The 20592-nt window shown below is 37.6% G+C and overlaps 1 protein-coding gene across 1 annotated transcript in view; it reads right to left on the bottom strand.

Moving 5' to 3' along the window:
• Positions 1 to 17580, bottom strand: part of LOC127427632 (receptor-type tyrosine-protein phosphatase gamma-like) — a 375831-nt gene extending 358251 nt beyond the window's left edge. Inside the window, exon 1 of the mRNA XM_051675308.1 lies at positions 16981 to 17580. Coding sequence (XP_051531268.1) covers positions 16981 to 17071 — 91 coding nt within the window. The 5' untranslated portion in view covers positions 17072 to 17580. The remainder of the gene's footprint in view (positions 1 to 16980) is intronic.
• Between the last annotated feature and the right edge of the window lie 3012 nt (positions 17581 to 20592).

The following is a 20592-nucleotide window of genomic DNA, read 5'->3' as shown; positions in this document are numbered from 1 at the left end:
TAAATTCTCTCCCAGCTAATGCTGTTAATTATACAAGGGACCGTCTAACTAGGTACATTATGAAAATTTTAATTTTACTAATTATATTTTATTAGTTTTTCATCATTTTGGTCCCAAAATGAACAAATCCATGTATTCAATCAATAAATATGATATTATATTGCATTTATTATTTTTGTTACATTTATTCTTTTGATTAATTGCATAATTTGTACTATTTACATGTATTAACATTGATTTGTTAAACACATGCTAAAAACAGGTACTGTCTCTTTAACAAAACCAGCATTTCTATAAAGTGCCTGTGAGAGAATGGCATAACCTCATCCCTGCTATGCGTGACTAGCATTACATGTTTCTTTTTTGTTGTTTTTTATCTGTTTTTGACAGACAGTAAAGAACAGAAAGGATATTAAAAGAGACACTATCCAGTGACAAATGGGTCACATGGATCTCGTCTTTAGACACATTACACGGAACAACATTTACTCTCAACTTCATGAAAGGATCTCTCTGCTGAATACTTCACCACTATACTACACAATTACTGGTGAGTGGATTTTAAACATTTAACAGACAGTTGTCAAATATATAAAACATTTTAGTCGCATAGCACAAAATTTGGTTTCTCTCATTGTAGTAGAGGGTTGGGCATAGAGTAAAAGAATGGTCATGGGATTTAAGAATCAATATCAAGGGGGGCCTGGGTAGCTCAGTGGTAAAATACACTGGCTACCACCCCTGGAGTTCACTAGCTCGCTAGTTCAAATCCCAGGGTGACTCCAGCCAGGTCTCCTAAGCAACCAAATTGGCCTGGTTGCTAGGGAGGGTAGAGTCACATGGGGAAAACTCCTCGTGGTCGCTATAATGTGGTTCGTTCTCAGTGGGGCACATGATGAGTTGAGCATGGTTGCCGCAGTGGATGGCGTGAAGCCTCCACGTGCTATGTCTCTGTGACAATGCATTCAACAAGCCACATGATTAGATGCACGGGTTGATGGTCTCAGACATGGAGGCAACTGGGATTTGTCCTCCACCACCCAGACTGAGGCAAATCACTACACAACCATGAGGACTTAAAAGCACATTGGGAATTGGGCATTCCAAATTGGGAGAAAAAAATAAAAAAATAAAAATCAATGTCAAGATTGTACAAATGGAGATCACAATGCATCAGAATTTTCTTTTCTTTTTTTTTTTACCCACCCCTATCATTACTAACATTCATTTTATAGTTTGTGCTAAAAAAAACAAACAAAAAAAAAACACCTGGAGTTCTACAAAAAACTCGTGAAATGCGCCAATAACTACATTCAAAGAGAAAGTGTGTACACAGTGTGAAAGAATGCGTGGCAAGGACCGAGCCTGCGTGACCACTAAAAGAACTGTCACTATCAGTTTCCGTTAATTTCTGCTAATAGGCCCTGCAGTCATCTGCTGGCCAGAAGTTTGGCCATGGAATTAGATTTTCTTTTTGGACCGTTCGCCGAAGGCATGTCAACATCCTGTCACTGTAGAGATCTTCGAGGTGACAGCCTAAAAGCCATTTATTTAGCTGGACACCAAAGCACCGCCAGGCACTGAGCATCTGGTAAATGAAATAATATAAAAAGAAAAAGAAACAAGAAAAGGGATGTTCTGTAAGAAATGTAAGATGGAAAAATCTTGTTAGTCCGTCGGCCTGATCCAATCAGACAAACGTGAAAAATTCTCCTTGCATTTGCTAACAGCTAGTTTTATTTAGCGATTAGTCATTCCCTGATCACTTAGAGTCTATCACTGATTAAAAATGTTTGACGCATAACAGATGGATTTGCCTTTGGTCTGATTTTTTTATAATTCAAACCATCACTCCAGGGTAAACAGAGAAGCATTACTGATGCATTTATTCATAAAACCCAGAAATAAATGCTAATTAAGTGGTCTGATTCAGAAAGACGACATCTGCGTTTTCTTTAACAAAGTTCACCCACAGCCACTTACAGACAATCGTCAAGGAAATGATTTGAGATCTGTTACATTAATTCTGCCTCAAGACTCCATTGACAATTAATTATAACTGAAGAAACAGTTGCTTACTCAAAACAACTGTCAGCTGGTCATGTGATTGTAACATGGCAGGCCCCATAAGGGGACCCTCTCCATGTAGAAAAACCCCCCAGCTTTTATAAGGTTACTGATATGACCAGAGTCTTCATCTCATGTGAATGGTCATGATTTTATGCATGTGTGTCAAATTTGCATTTAATTTCTTTATGAGTGAAACTGTTTTACTGAGAAAAACATTACTGTGTGTACCTTTAAGAATATTATATATTTTGTGGTGCAGGCAGCATTGTCAATTAGATCTCCATGGTTAATCTTAATCTAAATTATGTGTGTGTGTGTGTGTGGGGGGGGGGGGGGGGGGGGGGTTTGGAAACTCTTAACCTTTGTGGAGCATTAATCAATGTGTCATTGTGTTACAGTAATGAAAGTTCCTACACTACTCCTCCTCTCACCACAAACTGGAAGGCACTTCAAAATAAAAGTCCTAATATTTCATTAGAAATATTCTATTCTATTACATTAACACAAAGTATATCACATTATGCTAAACAAATATTATAAAAATTACTTAATTCACTTTTAACCATTTAAGCCCTTTACAAGGGGGTCATATGAAGCCAAAAGTGTTTGTGAGTGCATGTGTGTGTGTGTTGAGATGGTTATCATCTTCCTTATTCTCCTCTCCTATGCTTTCCTTTCTCATCTCCTCTCTGTTACGCCTGGCCACTCTCCATTCCATTTCCCAGATGGCTCATCCATCGCCCCCTCCAGTAAGTTGCAAGCGAAACCTGGGGTGATTAACGCAAGAAAGATGGCAGGACTGCCAGCGTAAATCCAGAGAGGTTTCAGGTGGAACACCGCCGCTTGTCTCCGCATGAGGGATGGAGAACCGGCTCGGCCAAACATTTCCTGGAACTGTCCTCTCTCTCCCCTCTCTCATGCAATTTTTAAAAAAGGGGGGACAGAGAGACAGGCAGTATACAGAGCAGGGATGTGCAAAACTAAATGTTTTCAAAATCGACTTGTCGGTGGGCTGTCTTTACGTGTAATCGACCCAAAAATTTAAATTCTGTCATTATTTAGGCTACTCAAACTTGTATTGTTCCAAACAATTACTGTATGACTATTTCTTCCATGGAACACATATACTTGCTACTCTTTTCCATGTGTGACCTGCTCCATAACTTTGAGTCACTTTGACCCAGAAACACATTTTGAGTTTTTAGTAAAAATAAAAGTCTAAGCTTTCATTTTGTTTCTTCTCCAAACTTTTGTTGAGATAAAATATTTTAAATGCTTTCCTTTTAGCTTTAGTGCATAAAACTCAAAATGTGTTTCTGGAACAAAGTGACTTAAAATGATAAAGCGGGTCACACATAATGAAAGTGTAAAGAGAAAAAGCACCATGAAAGTCATAAAGTATTTATAAAAGTACTCCATATGACTTGTGTGCTGTATTTCAAGCCTTCTGAAGTCATACAATATATTTGTGTGAGGAACGAACTGAAATATAAGTTGTTATTCACTGATTTTATTTATTTATTTAGGTCATTTTGAAGCCTGTCGGCCCCAGTCCCTCAAATATTCTTCAAAAATTCATCTTTTGTGTTCCCTGGAAGAAAGAAAGTCAAAAGGGTTTGAAATGACATGAGGCTGAATAAATTATAAGATAATTTTCAATCATGGGTGAACTATCCCTTAAAAAATATCATGTATGTCCACCAGACACCATCAGATGCATTTTTTATGGACGCAAAACACTGCAACTGACAGACATTTAAGAAAAACAGGCTAAATAATTTCCTTTCGCTTCCAATGTAGACAGCAACAGTTGCTGTTAGACTGTTAGTATGCTAAATCACCGCATAATGTCAACACAGTAAAACCCTCTTTGAGAAGCTGCATCTTTAAATTCATCCACTTTAAAACACAACTGATACAAATATTAAAGCTATAAAAACTCACATTTAAAAAAGATAAATTCACTATTCAACCTCTGAAATCGATTAGTCAGTTGTTGGACTAATTGGTCATCTTGACCCATTCCTAATACAGAGAGAGAGAGAGAAAGCGAGTGAGAGGGGAATGTAATGGAATGCATGGAAAAGTGTGAAGAATCCACAACGTTCCCATGGGTGAGAGAGCAGAAGCCCATCTGTTGGACATCTGGTTGGGAGAGTCAAAGACCTTCAACATGCTGGTCAGGAAATCTTGCATTTGGAGGGAGAAACAGTTAAAAAAACATAAGCACAAATGCTTTCTTATTTGCAGAGACTGATCACAAAACATGGTAAGGTAGTAACTTTACCATGTCAGAGCCAGTCCAATCAGTAATCACGACACAAGTCAAGGTAGAGTAAAACACCAAAGACACAACCCAGCTAGAAAACGCAATCACAGTTTTCAAGCGACAACAAAATGAAAAATAATTTCTTCTTTGGGGTTGATTTCATGCTTGTACATTAAACTGCCACTCGGGCCTGTATTTAAGCATAATGTCTGGCAACATTTGCCACTCCTTGCGATGCAGACTGTTTTTAATACTGCCACACTGAGAAACATGCAGGGGAAAATCATGGGAGACAATGCCACTAGGGGAGACTTGAGGAAAAATTTAAAATGATAACAACTTTCTCTTTCATCTGCAATCGCATGTTCACAGATGCTAGTCTATTAATTAGCATATTAAAACACAGTATTAAGCCACGAGAGGTGCGTTACAGTAATTTTACCACAGGTAAGGGGTTTCGTGGTAACCACAAAATGTGGTAAAATCGATGTAACAATTTATGTGAACTAGTTAATTTACATAAACCACTCATATTTTTGGATAAGTTAGTAGGACTAGGTGCTACAATCCCTGTAGATCAGCACTCCATTTAACTTAGGGATCTTCTGATGTTGGACGGGAAGTTAAAGGATGTTATTTGGGACACATCTTCATTTATGTACCTCAGCGTCCTTGGGTGTTTCGGCCTTTTACTCACAATACACCCTCTGCTGAGGCAGGCCCACCACAGGCTGATCAGACCCAGGTGTGTGTCCCATAGCCAGTTACTGGCCTCTCTTGGTGGTTAGTTCTTTCTCTGAGAGCATGACTAAAACAACACGAAGATTAACACTGTGAGGAGCTGTCTAGTTTAATAAACAGCAGGCTGTTCAGGCTCAGGTGTGTGTCCCATAGCCTCTTGTTGGTCTCTTATGGTGCTCCATTGTTGGTACAGGTAGTGTCCTTCCTTTCAACCATAGCCAATGACTGCTTCGTTCTGCGGCCTCCGTGAGTGCTTTTATTATCCTCCTGCTGGCCTGCCCTCTAATTCCTAATTCCCTCTGGAGCTTTGTTGTGGAGTTGGCCAAAAATCCCCTGCATCCCACCTCAATCTTGACATTCCAGCCTCGATTCTATGCTTCTGCTGTGAGTTTGGCATATCGCAGCCTCTTCCGCTCATGTGCCTCGTCCACAGTATCCTCCCAAGGGACTGTTAACTTGACGATGAAAACACATTGCTGAAGTTCGGACCAGAGAACTAGGTCTGGTCTCAGGCTGGTGGTGGCGATTTCCAGGGAACTGACTTATTAAACTTATTAAAATAAATCAAATTCTCGATGCAATATAAGGGAATTGTTTATCTAACCGGTTTATTTACATGAACTGTTTAAAAGAACCAATTCACTGATTAATTGAGAGAATTAAAACCAATTTTCATTCTCTCAAAAACACATCTGAAAGAGAAAGGACGGTTTAGGTGAGCACGTTTGATTATCACACCCTCATCTCCGCTGCTGCGTTTGCAATACAATGTGACAAATGTAGTGTTCTGTGATGCTACTGCGCTAGTCATTGGAAAATGTAGCTTGTTACTAGAAAAGCCACACCATTGTGAAAACAGTGGAGCTAATGACATGCTACTGAAAAATTTTGTTAAGTTAGTAGCATTGCTATTTTTAGTTAACTACACCCTAACACTGATAATGACAGTAATCAATTGTTCAGCTACGTAATAACGGCTAGCTCATTAGTGTAATTGATAGGGGTTTTTGACTGACTGATTTCTAGAGAGTAAGGTGTTTGATAGCTGATATAATACAATTTAATGATAGCACAAGAGACCGGTCGTATGAGCACACCATACATGTATATAATATTCTCCTCTAATCCACTATGCTGACACTGAGAGCCTCTTGCGAGTGGAATAAATCAGAATGGGTCAACACTTATCACAAACCATTTTCAGCACACTTCATACAGGTCTGACTGATGACAGCACAGATATCTGGTGTGCCGGAAAAAAGCGGCATTCCAGATATCTGTGGATACAATTTGAGAAGATAGGGAGGGAGCAAATCAGAAAAAAAGAAAGCATTGTACTTTAAACATCTTCCCCAAAAGCAAGACAAATTGAGCAGCATGGTGCAGTCCACAAGCTTCTTCTCGCTCGCTCTCTCTCTCGGTGGAAGAGGCCAGCGTCTTCCAAAGCATTTAAAGTGGAAAAAACAACTACACTGCAAAAAATTTAATGAGAAGACTTGCAACTCCGGCCTTACACTGGCTCACTGACACAACGCTCCTTGGCATGTGGTTATTTTCCTTTTCCTTTTCGTCTTTTTGCCTCTGAAGCAGAAGAAATATCAAGGGGCTGTAACTGGCCAGGCCCGCTGAGTCTAGGCCTAATGCAACTCTAATGCATTGTGTCTGTGAAAATGGGCATTCTGAATACGTGACTATAGTTCCCAGAAAATCCACAGCATTACCTAATTTATGTGGCCTTGTAGAAGCCACTCTCACACACAGACAAACAAATAATTTGGTGCCGCAATTTCCATGGCTGATGTGATATACAGTATAGAGGGTGTCTAATAGTTAGCCTTACTTCTTTCTGTGGCTTTTTTTTTTTTTTGGTTGGTTTTTCCCCTCTTATTTTCTGAAAAGAGGTGGACAAATTGTTGGACAAACTGTGTGGGGAGAATTAGAAGAACCATGGGGAATGAACAGGCACACAAAACCATTAGTGCTACAATTTCCTGACTGACAAACACCCATCAAACAGACAACATCTCCCTTTAGGCTGTGTCATTATACGGCAGGCCTGAACCGCTGCTACCCGACTTGAAATTAAAGTTATTTCTCTATCAAAAGTAGGCATGTCCATGGCAGCCAGCCCATCAAGAGTGCTAGAAGGAAATTGGCCTTTTACACGGATGCAAACTGGCTTACCAAGTCCAAATCTCAGCCATCACCCTTCTAAAAGAAACAGAAAAACCGATATCAGATTACAAGGGAAGGGTTCACCTTATGGGCCAGTCATAATAAGGTAAAGAAGTGGATTTCAATAGTTAGCTCTCAGTTATCAAGTTCTACACTTTTAACAATGAAGCACGTCAATATTGCTGGTTCTTGTTCTCTTTGTAAATATTAGATCAAGGTACAAAATCATTCAGAGTCAGACTGCAACATACTTTTGCCTTTGTTTTGGAACTGCTAGGTGAGAAAGTGAAGTAAAATGACTTGAATCTGTAAAAAGTGGTTTGAAAGGAAAAATTTATTTAAGAAAGTATTGCGTGGGCTTGCAAAAAGTGGTACAGTGATGGATGAAGCTTAGCACTCTGCCACAAAATTCTTGATTGATCAACTTGACTAACCGCAAAATTAATGCATCATATACTCTAGAATAAATGTATTAGGGCATAGTCTGCATTGCATAAAGGCAAAACACATTTATTTTTAACCTAGAAAAAACTAAGTAAAAAACAACTGCCACAAAACACCCCCTTTATTGGCCACAAGAGACAGGCTGTAATTGAACGTTGCTATCTACTGATTAACCACCGGGTGGCACCATAATTAGGCCTGGGCGATATGACGATATATATCGTGGCAACAATATAAAGTGTCAATCGATTTTGTTATATTGTGTATATCGCGATATGCAAATATCCATGTGCACAGCATCGGATTATCTATTAGTGGGCAGGGCTATACGTGAGAATAAATTTAAGAAACATGGACAGGGTTTAAACAATTTTCAGCTGCCGCCCAAGCAAATTCAATTACATTCATCTTGCCTTCAGTGTTTCATAAAAGCTAAATATGCTTCTCATCGGACGTGCACATCAGTGTATCTCTGGAGCATGCAAGCGCGTGGCGAGTCCAGCAGGATTCCTGATATTTACAGTAAAATGCGCAGAGCGGGATCAAGCACTACTCAGTCATTTTTGACCCAGGAAAAACCCTGAGGAAAACATCTCCACAGAACGGGACGACTCCTAAACAAGTCAAGAAAATTGAGAGGAGCTTGTTATTAAAACAGTTGCAACATCTGTGGTGTAGGTTCACAAAACCCAACACGGAGCAGAAAAATATCATATGCAAACTGTGTCGCACAACGATTAACACTCGTAATAAAAGCAATTTGTTTTACCTCAAAATTAAGCAAGAAAAAGAATATTATGAAAGCCAAAAGATGTGCTCTGCATTAATTATTATTATAATTATTTTATTTTATTTTTTTTATTTTTTTTTTTGCAAGAAGTGTTTATATTTATTTTATATTTATTTTCTGCAAAAAGAGCTTATATCATTTTGGAAATTTTCTGAAAGAAGTGTTTAATTTCGTAGCATTATTTTTTTTTAAAAAACATTTTTTTACTTATGTATTATTCTCTATGTTGTATTGCTCTGGGAAAATCTCGAGTTTCTTGAGGAACATTTATAATAATATTGGTCAACAACATATCACACTGAAATGTGGCATAATGTGAAATTTAGCATTATGGTAAGAATGATTTAAAACCAAGCTGTTGTGGTTTTGTTTTGTTTGTTTGTTTGTTTTTTACTTTTGACTATTGTTAAGCTCCAAATCAAAGAGAAAATTATATAGGAGGCAATATTTGAAAGTATTTAATTCACTGACAGAATTACCCAAAGATAGACATTACAATATGGTTATTTAATAGATAAGCCAATTTTTCTAGATTTTCCCCCATATAAGTACTGTATTGTGATATACAGTATATCATTATTGTGATATAATATTACTCAAATTGTGATATAAGATTTTGGTCATATCGCCCACCCCTAGCCATGATTATTCTAATTGCCGCTGGATCGCTTTCTAGTTCCGGTCTCCATAAGAAACAATGTAAAACTGCCAATACGGTCATTCCAGATGGAGAACAATGACAATTTTAAGTCTTAGTCTGACAAAAAAATGTGTTCAGTCTCAACTTGTGCAGTTGTTGGCTGTCATAACAACTAGAAATGGTTAGTGATATCAACGTAACTCACCTCGATTCATAGCTTCACGCCATCTATCCACTTATGGAGCCACATGCTTTTTTGACAACTTTTAAATATTTAATACACTAAACATCACATTATTTGCTAAGAATATACACCAGGACCAGTAAACAAAAACAGGCTTCCTTTATGAATCGTGGAACACTTCCATGTTTAGGAAAAGGGTGGAAAGTTAAAATAACAAAATGCTACACACATTTATTTTTAACCTAGAAAAAACAACAACAACAAAAAAGCATCTTTAGTTGCAAAGAAGCGAATGACTATTTTCAAACGTTGTTATTTTGTTGCATCTTGACCTACTTTCGGACTGCAACATCTGTCTGGGTGTTAAGGACCCATCCCACGAAGGATTTTACAACGCCCACTGCAGCTTATCAAATTGTAATTAATTTCTTTCTCATTAATCCATCCATCACACGTTTAATTTTAACACTAACATAAACAAGTTCCACTGCTTAAATCCAAAGTGTTTTTTTCTCCCCTTCTCTGATGCCACAGACACTGGTTTGAGACTACATTAAAGAGTTACACATTATCTTTTTTACATTTTTGTTGTAAAAATGTATGTTTTTGTTTTTTTGTTTGTTTGTTTTTTTGTCAGACTGCATCAAGCCATGGTTTATCAGGTGAGAGGATGAACAACTGGCATTAAAATTGGAGAGGGCCAGCAGCCGATACACATTATTATTGGAGAGACTTTTGCGTTCATACTCCATACTCTGCTAATTATGACCTTAGAGAGGGGGACGAGGGCAAGCAAGAGAATGAGGCACTGGAGTGGGGCCGGGTTATGTGGAAGGAGAATTAGTGCTTTAAGTCTCCCAGGGGCTCAAAGTTTTCTCTCGTCTACTGGCAAACTGTTCTAAGCACCGTTACTGTGCCAAATGAAAATCTTTTCAGAACCTCCAGTCTGAGAGAGAGAGAAAGTGAGAGAAAGAGAGAAACGAATAAAAGAGTGGCAAAGCAAACAGAGAAAATCGAAGAAAAAGCACCGCCAACATACACAGCTTTGGTCTCCTTCCTACAACTACTACCACTTTCAAGGAGGCAAATCTTGACCATTGCCTAATTCATATCACACTATTATAAAAATAAAAAAAAAGTGGTGGATGACAGCAATGTCGCAACAATCTATGCTTCAGAATTTGTGCATTCCAAATACCATGTAATGAAATTGCTTGTCACAGAACAAAAAAAGCATTTGCACAAAATAGCAATCCAGACGACAGTCCTATACAAAGCCAATATTTATCAAACCGGAGTGGGATTTACATCTGCACTGATCTATATATGAATCTGGGGGGCCTCAAAATTGCAACAGAGCCATTAATTGGATGGGAGAGTTCTATAGGTATTGATAATATTTTTTTATTCATGGAAAAAAAAGACAAGTAGGGCAGCAAGTTTATGGTAATAAACAACTAAAATATAATTCCTATATTACTGCATTAATATATCTAATAACATAGTATTATATGGTACATAATCAAAATACTGTCTGTTTTAAGTGGAAAAGAGTGTGATTCTTTGCATGCTGTGTTCATTATATACATGTATATATGTTTGGAAGACAGGACCCTCCAGCATACCAACTTCACTGAACAGCTGCCACACACTGAGAGCCATGGCTGCCAGTGGAGATGAGCAGAGAATGTACCAGCACGAGTCCTTTACTTCTGAGCACACTGTCCACAACATTCACAACATCTAACACAAGAAAACGGGGAAGGGAGGTAGAGAGAAAGAGACAGTGTGTGATAAATTAAAGAGCATATATTTAGCTTAACCATGTTTGTTAAGCGTGCTGACAGCAAAAACAGAAAGAAGCAATTACTCTAACAGTAAAAGAAGCAACATACTGTATTACATGCATGAAGTCAGACACTTGCAAAGCAAAGGATCGAGCAGGATAAAACATTTCTAAAATCTGCTGTACAAAACCAAACCAGCCACAACCAAAATAAAAATTTCGGAGCTGTGGCCTAGCGGTTAGTGCGGTTAGTTTGGGTCCATCATTGTCTTTTCTCTCTCTGACATCTGAATCAATAAAAGAACTGTCTAAAAAGCCAAAAACAAAAATGTTTCTAGAACATTTGAAATAATATTTCAAACACTGTTTGAATGGAACTTTTATTTGTTCCATCACTTTCTTTACTCAACAATTAAACACAAAATAAATATAGAAATTAAATGGGAAGTTGGCATGTGCTGTGGTGTCACATACTATACCCTATTTAACATTATTTTAAAAAGCATTTATTTATTTTTTTAATACAGTAATTATGATGCATACAGTTTTTATGACCTCTTGATTTTAATTGAGAGACTTCATGGAAATGTTAAAGAAAGTTAAACTGTTTATTATCCTTTGAATTAGCATTTATATATTCATATACATTTTTTATTAATAAAAAAGTGCATGGACATGTTATGCCACAACTAACCAAATGCATAATTATTACTTTTTATTATTATTATTCAAAGAGCCGAGACATACTATAGAACAGCAGGTCACAGATATACAGTAGCATCACACACGCACTAACAAACACTGTGAAACAGACTCCACAGCAACCCAACATCATCCCACACGGTTAATGGCCAAAATGACCCTATCTTTTAATCAATCTATTAGTGGAGCCAGGCAACGATGACAGGCTTCATGACTGATAAAGTGACCTGGCGAACATTACAGCAGCTTTGCTCATGCAGCTGGACAGATAACAGCCCGAGCGCAGAGAGATGATGATGACGATAATGTTGTTACAGAGGCCGCCAGTGCATCCAATCCGCCCGAATGTCAGCTCTGGCTATCTCACTCCTGAGACTAACCCCCAATCTTAAGTACCCGTCATTTCTGAACGGACGTTTAGCAAATTATCTTTTTCTATTAGACAGAGAAATGACTCCTTGCCCACATAAAAGGAAATCAGAAAAGCAGGAAGTATGATGCCTCTTAAGAGATTTGAATAACCATTAGGCTCTCTAGTGTGTGGCACACTATTCGTCATACAACAGAAATAACCACCAAGAAATCCTTCAGCCACTATTGCTGGCGGCTTCTACATTGTTACTTGAGTAAACGCTTCTTTTTTAGAAAAGTGCAAAGTTGAATTGAACATGATTGTGCATTTTGGTATGTCGCCCTTTTGCTTTAATTACATCACGCACTCAACTTTAGCTGGCATGGACATCATACGTTTTTACAAAACCTGAATGTCCATGTTCTCTGCAGCACTGTGAGTGTTTCGATGGAACCAAGGAAATCTGAGTGTCCAGTGTGTGACCCCCTTTAAGTTACCCTGCTGCTCACACTTTACCAAAGTTGTGTTTAGAAATATGTATAAAGAGACTAAAACTATTTTGCAACAATTAGCCCTATTTGTATCTGAAAAATAAAATAGACCGATAATCATCGGGAACATTTTCTGATTATCGATGCGTGAAAAAGGCATCGATCCCAAGCCTAGAATTAACATGGTCAATGTAACAAATTTGCTAACATTTGATAAGTGACCTTGAAGTAGTTCGGAATCGTAAATATTTCTTATATGTTTAATGTCATGAGGTTTCTATGTTTTAAATTTGTCAAAATCCTAAAACATTTCCAGGTTTAAATTCAATTTTAAATTTCAGATTTTCAATGTAGATTCTTAATGTTGAGTTAAACGGCTTTAGACTATCAGGTGCAAAGAGTGCTAGCATTTATTCCCCCAGTGGTAGTCATATATTACTCCAGCAGCTACCTCAACTGGGCTGTGAAGAGATGAGTGATGCTTGGGGCCAACAGACACCCCGCGGAGAGATTCTTCCCACCCTCTAGCCAGCTTCCTCCACTGCACCAACAGCAAACTGGCCATTACTGGAGACTCAAGTGTACAGACACTTGTTTCCCACTGGCATGACAGAAATAAATAAAGTTGCACTGTTCTCCTTTTTCCAGCATGTTGCTGTATGTCACCGTTGCCGGGATGGCAGATACAGAGCTAGCTTTTCTTTCCGCAGCAGTGGTTGTTAAGAACAGGTCTATCAGATACAGACAAGGAACAAATGTCACTGAGCTTAAAAAGACCCGTCTCTGTCAGAAAGCAGAGGGAGCAGGAGGGATGACAGGAGGCAGACAGAACACATTAAACTCTTTTGTTCTATGATATCTTCATTTCTCTCTTAAATTCCAAAGAAAAATACAGTACTCATGGATTGGAAGTGTGCATGTCTTTCTTAGAAATCAACTCACCTAGGGAGGCAGCAATGGATAGCACACAGGGTTTGCCATCATTTTTTCTGTTAAGCCTGCTTCACACTGTACGATTTTTACAGTCTTTTATGATTGCCGCAATTCAGAGTGTACGATATAACCCCAGTAAAGATGCCAAGACAGAATGTGTGACATCAACTGTTTTCTATGTCAGACTGTACGATATAATGTACATCTTTTAGGACTCATGATTGACAGCATTGACTGAGCATTTTAAATTATCAGTCCACGTCACGTTGTCTCATCCACATATATGCGTGGCACAAGCAATAGTGCTCATTTTTGCTATATTTTGCCTAAAAAAAAAAAAAGAGAGAGAGTGTCTGTAGTAAGTCATGGCTGGGTAAAAGAGGACACAATGGAATAACCCTTCTACAATGCGAACTCAAGGTTATTTTGATAGTATGATCATAATGTGAAGATAACGCCATATTTGTGTTGGTATATCACATAGACAAGCTAGTATCAGTCATCAGATGCGGTGTTTCTAATGGTTCTTTATTAGTCGGGCATCGTAGGAGTCACACTGCAGGACTCAACCCAAAATTTCGGACAGTGTCAGAACTTCATCAGAGGCCAAAGATCACTGTAAGGGAAATTAATCAGCCATCAGTGACCTTTTTACACTAAACGATGTAAGACTGCCGATTTTGCCCTACAATAACAGAAATATCTTAGGATTCCCGAATTTTGTCTCAGATGGCAGAATCATAGCGAAATTCGTACAGTGTGAACCAGGCTTTAGCCACGTCAGATTTTTACTTGCCCTGCCTACATTTTTTCTGGCCCCACCACAAAATATGCTAAATTTAAGTGACATATTTTAAGTGCCATAAAAATATATTTATATTCGTGATGTAATGTTAGGTTTTTTATTTTGTTTGTTTGTTTGTTTGGTTGGTTTTTATATATACAACAACAAATTTGTTAGGTTTTATATTTGCAATAATATCTGGAGATTACTATAATGTAACTCTATGGAGGCCATGTATTCAAAGACAGTTTTGTTGGAAATACTACACATTGTATTTCTCTACATACATATTTTAAGTTGTATCATGTGTTAATGTATCCTTTTTTTATATGGTTTTGTATCTTGCTTTACTTTGTAAAGCACCTTTAGAAACTACCTTGTTCAGTGCTCTCAGGATTATCACAAGTCAATCTTACAATTTCAACAAAACCTCATCTATGTTGCCCAGAAAGATAACATTATCTTGGTGACCTAAATCAGCAGAATTCAGAACAGCAATGTTCAGTACATCACATACAACCAGCGCTTATGTTTTCATGACATATGAACACATGATCATGCACATTAACGAGCGTAAAGTGAAGTGAAACGCAACACTGGCCCGAAAGGGCAAGTGACAGTTCCGACCGTTTCTCACACTAGCACCAGAACAGCGGGCCACCCTTATGGAGCTGTGAATAAACAGAAACATATACTGCGACATACAAACAGTCAGACACGAGAGAGAGATGCAAAAAGAGAAACAGACAAATATTGTCAATAATGTCCATAACCTTGAGTCAGGCGTTTGTCCTTTGGTGACAATGTGTTATTCATGGGGTGTTCATCACAGCCCTGATGAAACCTCTCGCCTGTTTGGGATCCAGAAACTTAAATGCTTTTTCTCTCTGTCAGTGCTCAATCGCTCACACCCATGTCCACCGAATTCCTAAACGCACTGCTCTCACAGTTTGGATCACACAGAATGTGAGATGAAAACTAGTGGCAATACCAAAAGAAAAGAAAAATCCCAAAGACATTTTGACCGATATGTGAAGTGCAGCAAGCTTGGTTTACTAAGAGATTATAAAAGCTTATGTAGCATGATATTTTAATATTGGTTTATTTCTATGACAGCGATTGACTACTAACAAAAATGAGGCTGAGATGTTATGACTTATGCAAAGCCAGGAAATACGATGGCTGTTTGATTCTAGAAACCTTAAGTCGTCCATTAGTAGGTCAGCTATAGAGTAAATTTACATTTTGAGATGTATTAGTATTTTATGTACCAAGCTATCAGATAGATGGAGAGATAAACACAATGTGTTCTGGCATTTGAATGCGATTTCTGAACACACAGCAGCTTTGCACGCTAACATTAAAACCTCAGCTCAGCTTCAATCACCAACCATGTTATTTTTCAGTTGTATGGACCCGTAAAGCTCTCAAGCTTATCTTATTTATGAATATGACTTTAATACAGTAAAGCATTTAATGTGTACTGTAACCACTGTTGCATTCCTGCAGTTAGGAATGGAGAATAATGTAGGCTATGTTTCTGTCTAAACAACGTGATTTGCCATTTGCACACTCAACAAAGGGCGAAAACAGTTTTTCTGCTTGCATAGGATGATCTGAGAGTATATATCATTGCTCAGTGACTCTGAACCATCATAGACTTCACACCTCCAGTCTTACATTAAAAACTCAAGCAAATAGGAGCTTATCAGTCTCCACATGGTGAAATTTCAACGTTGTTCATCTCAGAGTCTGAGCTTTGGGTGCTGTCTATCATCACAACAAAACCTGAAGAGCGTGATAGATTCTCACCTGTCACACGCTCAAGGTCATTTAAAACAATACACTTTCACATATAGGTGCCATATCAGTTTTGTTTTTTTAAATCCCGGAGGAGCCCCCCAAAAATCGAATTCTCACAGTCAACAGAAGTGCTGTCCATCCGATATATGAGCTACTGTGAGAATGCATATTCAAGGAATCATCCCAACTCGCCTGATCCTACATAAAAGCGCATTTTAATGACCAATTAAGAAAGAAAGGGTTATTATTTTTCCCTTAATGACCCCATAAACGATGCTGTTTCTTTACTGTCAAGCAACATATGCATGTTTAGATAAGAACTTCTGTTCTTCTACATCCATAAAGGTTTTTCCCACGAGAAAGCGACTTCGTTTATCATTTTAAGTTACACTAATAACGACCCAACGTCCATTATAATTAAAACGGTGCAAATAGGCTATTATGACACACATGCGTGCGGACATGTAAAGCGATCGACCGATGTTTTTAAAAAACCAATCTGAATATATTGTTAAGAAATAACGGGCGCCGCGGATCATTTGGGCATACTGCAATCATCGCATCAATAGACGTAATAATGCGCGCTTCAATACCGCTGTCCTGCGTTATTGTGTATTAGTTCCCAATTGGTAGCCTACCCATGACTTAAAAATATCATTAATGTACACTAGATAAATCGCTTTCTTATAACACACAGCTGTTTTAACAATGAACACGGGTTGAGATCTCCACAAAATGCAGTCATGTAACAGATCGAGGGATTTGCAAACATGCATTAATTTTTATCCACGTTCCCCACATCAAAATTCAACTTACCGGGATGACAGTATGCCCACCGGAGCACGAGCGAGGAGATAATCAGAGTCGGAATCCACCAGCAGCAGCGCGGTCGCAGTAGCCTCCGCATGTCACACAGTATACATGGAGAGATGGGAATAAGGCAACTGTTGACAGAGGTATCCTCCTGATGATCGAAAAACTTCCACAAAGACCCGATGCAAATGCACTAAATGGGTTTATAAGCGCATATAGGGCGTAAAAAACTTATCGCGAGCTAAAAAAAAAATAAAAAAAAAATCTGCCGCCTCCTTTAGTGAGCCCCCTGGAGAAGAGATTTTTTCCTTTTCTTTTGAAGTTCGACCAAGCTAAAAGGAAACTGAGTTCTGTCTCAGATGGCAGAGCTTGCAGTCCGGAGGAAAAACATGTCAGAGGATCTATGGATGGTTGTTGTGTGAAATAGAAGAGACGTCTTAGACGAGCGGTAGTCCATGCATCAGACTGAAAACACAGAGGGAAGAGTTGGAGCGGCTCTGGAAGCTTTCCATTCCGCCATCCAGGAAGTAGCGCACGAGCCGAAGTCTGGCAGAGACTTTAAAACAGGCTTGGAAAAGAGCGAGAGAGAGAGAGAGAGAGAGAGAGAGAGAGAGAGAGAGAGAGAGAGAGAGAGAGAGAGGGGGGGGGCTCTCCGCCGGATCCTAGCGCCGAGCCTGGGCAGAGCTGCTGATGTCAGTGTGTGATGGACGCACAAAAGCGTCTCTTTTCCTTTATCTGAGATAAAAACCAAGGCTGAAGATAACGTCAGTTATACAATTACTCTGTGTATGCACTGTATCTGGAATTATAAGGGGAATCTTCTACATGGAATAGAGTGGGTGGTTCAATTTGATTCAAAATGCACATCCATAAATAATTTCACAATTAAAAGATATTTATCTTTTTGTTCTTTTTTTGTTGTTATTGAGATAATAAATAAATAAATAAACAGATTTTGCTCTTGCTTTATTTCTATTTTCAGATGCATTGTTTTTGTGTTGTTTATTTGTATTTATTTTTTTATTAAAAAATTGTTTTATCCCCTTTTCTCTCAATTTGGAATGCCCAATTCTCACTACTTAGTAGGTAGGTCCTCGTGGTGGTGTGGTTACTCACCTCAATCTGGGTGGCGGAGGACAAGTCTCAGTTGCCTCTGCTTCTGAGATGGTCAATCCACACATCTTAACATGTGGCTCGCTGTGCATGACACAGCGGAGACTCCCAGCATGTGGAAGCTAATGCTACTTTCCGCGATCTTTTTACCATGCAAATTACCACGTGCCCCACTGAGAGCGAGAACCACTAATTGCGACCACGAGGAGGTTATCCCATGTGACTCTTCCCTCCCTAGCAACTGGGCCAATTTGGTTGCTTAGGAGACCTGGCTGGAGTCACTCAGCACACCCTGGATTCGAACTTGTGACTCAAGGGGTGGTAGTCAGCGTCAGTACTTGCTGAGCTACCCAGGCTCCCTTTTGTGTTGTTTATTAATTTTTGGAAGTTTTGGAAGTATCTGAAACAGTTGCAACAGTTTTAACTTATTAATTAATTTGAACTTTTAAATTAAAGTAATTTGGATTTTCAAACAGTCCCAAATGGGTGTGGCCATATGCTTTTTGTGTGTGTGTGTGTATGTGTGTGTGTGTGAAAGTTTTGATTTAATTCCAGACACTTTCTGGGGTTACATATTAAGTTGTTTTGGCTTTATTCTGCTGTGGATCCATTTAACCTTTGGCAAATACGTTTTGGGACAATGCCGCACCTTAATTCCATGTGGCATTTGGGGCCAGATTTGCAGATTTGTGACCCATAATAAAAAGATTTGTGGCCAAAATTTCAGCGTTTTGTTATTTGGGAACCATCTCAGAAATAAGCTCAAGTCATTCAAGCATCCTTAAAGGGATAATTCCCCAAAAATGAAAATTCTCTCATAATTTACTCACCCTCATTCCTTCCCAGATGTTTATTACTTTCTTTCTTCAGCAGAACACAAACAAAGATATTTAGAAGAATATTTCAGCTCTTTATCCTCACAATGCAACTGAATGGTGACCAGGCCTTTGTTGCCCAAAAAATCACATAGAGGCAGAATAAAAGTAATCCATATGACTCCAGTGGTTTAATCCATATCTTCAGAAGTGATATGATAGGTGTGGGTGAGAAACATCAATATATATGTCATTTCTAACAATAAATCTCCACTTTCACTTTTATTTATTTATTTATTTATTTATTGGCTGCTGGTGGGCATTTTGTTTTTATTTTTCAAATGGATATGTTAAGGACATCTTAGTACTTGAACCAAATGCATATTTAATTTGAACTTGTTCGATCAAATGACATTTATTCTGTGCTTTTTGGAGCTTCAAATTTTTGGTCACCATTCAGTTGCATTTTGTGGACCTACAGAGCTGAGCTATTATAAAAATCTTTTGTGTTCTGCAGAAGGAAGAAAGTCATACACATCTTGGATGGCATGAGGGTGAGTAAATGATTAGAGAATTTTCATTTTTGGGTGAACTATCCCTTTAACCAAAAGCATGAATTGATTACACTAATCTGAATTATGTAAAATATTTCTTAAATAAGAAATTAAAACTGAATTAGGGTTCAGGATTATATATATATATATATATTACCGGTCAAAAGTTTTGAAACACTTACTCAGTCTTTATTATTATTATTATTATTATTATTATTATTATTATTATTATTTATTTATTTTTTTCACATTTTACAATAATAGTAAAGTCATCAAAACTATGGAATAACATAAATGTAACTATGGGAATTATGTTGTGACTAAACAAAATCCAAAATAAATAAAAACTGTGTTTTAGCATCTTCAAAGTAGTCATCCTTTGCCTAGAATTTGCAGACATGTACTCTTGACATTTTCCCAACCAACTTCTTGAGGTATCACCCTGGGATGCTTTTTAAACAGTATTGAAAGAGTTCCCATCTATGTTGAGCACTTATTGGCTGCTTTTCTTGATTATTTGGTCCAAGTCATCAATTTCAAAAACTTAAAAAAAAAAAAAATGTTTTTTATTACATTTTATTTTATAATTAAATTAATTACAATTATATTTTTGTCTACAAAACTAATTTCAAACATTTAAGCATATGCCTTCAGATCACAAGATTTTTAAGATCATGAGAAACATTTCAGTCAAGTGTTTCAAAAGTTTTGACCAGTAGTGTGTATATATATATATATATATATATATATATATATATATATATATATATATATATATATATATATATATATACATACATTACTTGCAGTTTGGTACTGGCAGTTGTTGTTTTGTTTTTTCTTTTAGAAAAGCAGAGAAAATTCTGCATATACAGTGCTGCAAAAAAATAAAATTAAAAAAATAAAAAAGTAATTAAAAATAATAATAATAATAATTAAGATACAGGGTACAAGCACACTTGTCAAAGCAAAATATTTCACAAAAATAAGTTTGGTTTTGTTATGTTTTAAATGATAAAATAATAGATACACTGTTCAAAATGAAGACAAACATATGGACAGTTTCTGGTTGTTAAATATTAGTGGAACATTGTCCATAGTTAATAAATGTGATAAACTACTCCTCTGATACC

This window comes from Myxocyprinus asiaticus, chromosome 37 (assembly GCF_019703515.2).
Source record: "Myxocyprinus asiaticus isolate MX2 ecotype Aquarium Trade chromosome 37, UBuf_Myxa_2, whole genome shotgun sequence".
In the NCBI taxonomy this organism is placed as follows: Eukaryota; Metazoa; Chordata; class Actinopteri; order Cypriniformes; family Catostomidae; genus Myxocyprinus; species Myxocyprinus asiaticus.
Note: the sequence above shows the minus strand (reverse complement) of the source record. Positions and strands in the feature narration are given on the sequence as shown.